The sequence below is a fragment of the Nicotiana tomentosiformis genome, chromosome 6, assembly GCF_000390325.3.
Source record: "Nicotiana tomentosiformis chromosome 6, ASM39032v3, whole genome shotgun sequence".
In the NCBI taxonomy this organism is placed as follows: domain Eukaryota; kingdom Viridiplantae; phylum Streptophyta; class Magnoliopsida; order Solanales; family Solanaceae; genus Nicotiana; species Nicotiana tomentosiformis.
Window position 1 is genome coordinate 145,103,116 of NC_090817.1, and position 4,567 is coordinate 145,107,682.

Below are 4,567 nucleotides of genomic sequence, written 5' to 3' on the forward strand. Positions count from 1 at the left end.
CTCCTTGTATATCATGTCATGGAAAATAGTTGTCATGGACCTCATATAAGTGGCACCAGCATTCTACAGACCGAACGGCATCATTTTATAGTAGTACACCCCACATGGTGTGATAAAAGCCGTCTTTTTGGCATCCTCTTCATCCATCCAGATCTGATGATTTCCCGCGAAGCAATCCACAAAGGATTGGAGTTCATGCTTGGCGCAATTGTCGATCAGTATGTGTATGTTGGGTAATAAGAAATCATCTTTGGGACTTGCTCCGTTTAGGTCCCCGATAATCGACGCATACTCTAACTTTCTCAACCTTCTTCGGAACTGGCACGATGTTAGCTAACCAAGTTGGATATTCAACCACTCTGAGAACCTTAGCTTTGATCTGTTTGGTGACTTCTTCTTTGATTTTCAAACTCATATTTGGCTTGAACTTTCTGAGCTTCTGCTTTACAGGCGTACACATTAGGTTGGAAGGTAGTTTATGAGCCACTATAGACGTGCTCAAACCGGTCATATCATCATAGGACCATGCAAAGATATCCTCATATTCCTTTAGGAAATGAGTGTATTCTTCTTTCTCTGATGGTGACAGGTGAATGCTTCCACGTATTTTCTTGACTGTTTCGGAGTCTCCTAGATTAACTGTTTCAGTCTCATCCGAATTGGACTTAGGCTTGTTTTCAAAGTTTTCCACTTCTCTGACAATTTACTCGGGTATTATATCCTCTTTCAGATCCTCTAAGTCATTATCCTTATGTTGCGTCGTCTCATTACATGTCATAGTCGTAAGTTCATCGGGGTAGGTAATAATAATGCTGTAGAAAAAAAACGTAAAGAATAATAATAAATACTAAAACATCAATGCATTTAGATAAATCTTGAAAACGTCAAACAGGTGCAGCTCGATGACCCGAGCAATTATTTCAAAACAAAACATGCTTAAAACAAAATGCTGAAAAAGTCTTAAATGCTCATAAAAATTACTTTTAAAAATAAATGATGCTAATTGCCAGGCTACCCAGGAACTCGATGGGCCCTTGATGGTGCAGCAGTCCAGTTCTTGAGAACAGCTCCCTTCTCCAAGGTCTGAATAATGAGTCCTTCCTCCTCTTCCTCCTCAACTATCGCATTGTAATCCATGTCTCCATCGTCCAAAAATAGATTCCTTATACCAGCTAGAACTTCATCTTCTTCGGACTCCCATATCATGTCAGCTTGGTGAAATGACTAGCTCAAATGTGGTACTGGTTTCTCTAGAGGGTAATAAGGACCACGCCATGGTCGCGACGAATTCTGATACTCGTGCCAGGTGTATTCATACCAAAGCCGAAATGTTGTGCCGTGACACTTTAACTGTATTGGTTTGGTGATCCCCTGGAGATTCTTGCCGAGACCTTTTCCATGCTCATACCCTGTCCATGCCAATATGCCTTCTATCTTACTGCTCCACCATTTGTCCTTTTCAATTGCGTTGACGCGCTCGATGCGATGGTATGTTTCTCCACCCAACTTCCTTCTATTCTCGATGACCAGAACAGTTTGACTGGTGTAAATGGGATTACTTCCGTCCCTATGGATGATCACTTCCTGATGGTTCCACTCAAAATTCACGACTTGATGTAGAGTAGAAGCTACGGCCCCAGCGACATGTATCCAAGGTCATCCCAACAATAGGTTGTAGGTAGCAGATATGTCCAACACTTGAAACTCAACATCAAACCAGGTTGGACCCATCTGTAGGCTGAGGTTGGTTTCCCCAATTGTGGCCCTTTGAGACCCATCAAATGCCTTCACGTTCATAGTCCCTGCTCGTATTTCATGCAAACCTTTACCCAATCTTTTCAAAGTTGTCAGTGGATAGATGTTGAGGCTGGAACCTCCATCTATCAAGACCCTGGCAATAAACGTATCCTCAAATTGCACTGTGATATGCAGTGCCTTGTTGTGACTTAGTCCTTCTGGTGGTAGCTCGTCTTTATGAAAAGTGATCTTGTGGCTTTCCAACACTTATCCTACCATATTGGCCATCTCTCCACTGGTAATGTTGTTGGATACACAAGCTTCATTCAACTTTTTCATCAATGCATTCCTGTGTGCCTCAGAATTCTGCAGTAGTGATAGAATGGATATCTGAGCAGGGGTTTTGTTCAAATGATCAACCACAGAATAATCCCTTGCTTGCACCTTTCTCCAAAGATCATCCGGGCCGGTTTCAATGATGGGCTACTTGGAAGAGGCTTCTTTACTTGTTTCCTCAAAATGCTCGTGTGTGTAAATTCTAAGAGTCCTGGTCATCCCTTGTGCTGCACCAAATTCTTCCATTTTTCCTTTCCTCTTGGCTTCTGCAACATAGTCCCAGGGTACGGCATTGGACTTGAAGGACGGTGTGGGTGCTACCATCACAGTGAAGGGTATGGTTACTTCTACTTCAAATGGAGCAGGTGCAGCTGTTGTTACTTCAACCTCAAACGGGGTTGGTATGGCTACTTCAACTTCGACTGGTGGTTGTATCTGTACCACAATAGGAGTGAGAGTGACCGTAGGTTTCTTTGGGTCATCCCCTTCTCGAATAAGCCCAATTGACCCTTCCGGGTCCCATTCTTCATTAGTTTCTATCACATTCACACCCTCGCCCCTGTGATCTGGGAGGGGATTGTTGCGGACGTTAGGTGTAGCCTCCTTTTCTTGTATGACCTTGGTATCAATTAATGTCTGTATCTTGTCCTTCAAAGTGCAACATTCATCGATGGTGTGACCTTTCATGCCGGAGTGGTAGGCACATATTTTATTTGGATTGACCCATTGAGAAGAGTTTTACATGGCAACAGCGGGAATAGGGATGACATATCTAGCAGCTTTCAGTCTCTCATATAAGTGATCGATAGGTTCAGCAATAGGGGTGTATTGTCTGGGCAGCCTGCAGTCAAAATTTGGTCTAGGTTTCTGATAGTTTTGGCGGGCTGGCAGGGAGTGATAGTATGCTGGCTGGGTGTTATAAGTATGGTAGGCAGTGGTGGGTTGTGGATATCTGGGAGGTGAAGGATGATATGTGGGTGGAGGTGTTTGGTATGTAAGAGGAGATTTTGGACCTTGGGCTACCATCACGGCCCCTACTTCTTTCTTCTTGGATATACCCCTGACTGCAAAGCTTTATTCGTAGCCTGTAATGCCTCAAAATTAGTTACCATTGTACTCTTGATCCCTTCTTTAATCCTTTCCCCCAATTTGATGATGTCGGAGAATTTGTGATTCTCGATAACCATTAACCTTTCGTAGTATTGTGGATCCTGGGCCCTGGCGAAGAACTTATTCATCTGTTCTTCTTCCAGTGCTGGTCTTACTTTTGCAGCTTCAGACCTCCACCGAGTAGCATACTCACGAAAAGTTTCCGTTGACGTCTTCTTGAGATTTTGAATATAGAAAACGTCCGGTGCGTTTTCTGTGTTAAACCTGAACCGATCCATGAAATCCGATGCCATGCCTACCCAACTAACCCATTTCTTTGGGTTCTGACTGATGTACTAAGACAAGGCGTCTCCAGTGAGGCTTCTCATGAACAGCTTCATGTGGATTCTTTCATCCCTGCCAACTCCTACAAGCTTGTCACAATATGTTCTCAAATGCACCTTCAGGTCATCTGTTCCGTCAAACATCTCGAACTTGGGAGGTTTGTAACCCTTCAGCAGTTCTACGTCTGGCTGAATACACAAATCTTCATAGTTCAAACCCTCAATGCCTTTACCCCCTTCGACAACCTGGACTCGGCTTGTGAGCTTCTTAAGTTCCTCTGCCATATTCTTGATGAGCAGGTCCTTCTCAGCGGATTCTGGTGTGTATGGGGTTTGTTGAGTGGGGTGAGGTAGAGTTTCTACGTATATGGGGTTACTTTGGTAGATACCGGGGATTTGGGTGTAGTGATGATCATTGGTTGAGTTCTGCAGATCAGGGATATGTTGCGGTGTATTTTGAGGAGTATAGTAGGTAGTACTTTGTGGATACTAAGTCGGAAGATGTTGGTGTTGAGGAGGAGTTGGCACTGGTGGAGGGTTAGAATTTTGAGGAGGTGTGGCGTATTGATGAGGTGCGGGAGGATTGTGTTTTGAGGAGGTGCTTGGTTTTGGGCGTTCTGTTGGTTAATATCCGGGACATTTAAGGTGAGGGAGAGGTTTGCCAAGTTGTGGACCTGCTCAAGTTCCCCTTGCAATTCAAATATTTTCTGCTCCAACCGTAGAACCAAATCATTCTGTGCCGGAGTACTCCGACCATCTGAAGTTTCAACATTTTCCGCATGCGCATAGTTATCTTTCCTGATACCACTCATGTCATCCATCTTAGCATTTCCCTTACTTTTAGGATCACTTGGAGGATGAGGAGGTGGAGGGCCTCTGGATCTGGTATGATACGCTGATGATGCCAGTATGCAAGAACCAACCTTAGGGGATGGGAATAATCAAAACAAAGAAAAGCAAAAAGGTAAACAAGTCAGTAGGGGATTTTGGAAGGATATTTGCAGTATTTAAACATGTATTGTGTAATTATAAATTCGCGTCCTAATTTTGGGGACCTCATT

The 4,567-nt window shown here is 43.7% G+C and overlaps 1 protein-coding gene across 1 annotated transcript; it reads right to left on the bottom strand.

Annotated features, from left to right (window-relative positions):
* Window positions 1-3,107: 3,107 nt before the first annotated feature.
* Window positions 3,108-3,476, bottom strand: LOC138894889 (uncharacterized). The gene has a single exon (XM_070179623.1). It carries the CDS (start codon window positions 3,474-3,476, stop codon window positions 3,108-3,110), a length of 369 nt encoding a protein of 122 aa, XP_070035724.1.
* Window positions 3,477-4,567: the final 1,091 nt, after the last annotated feature.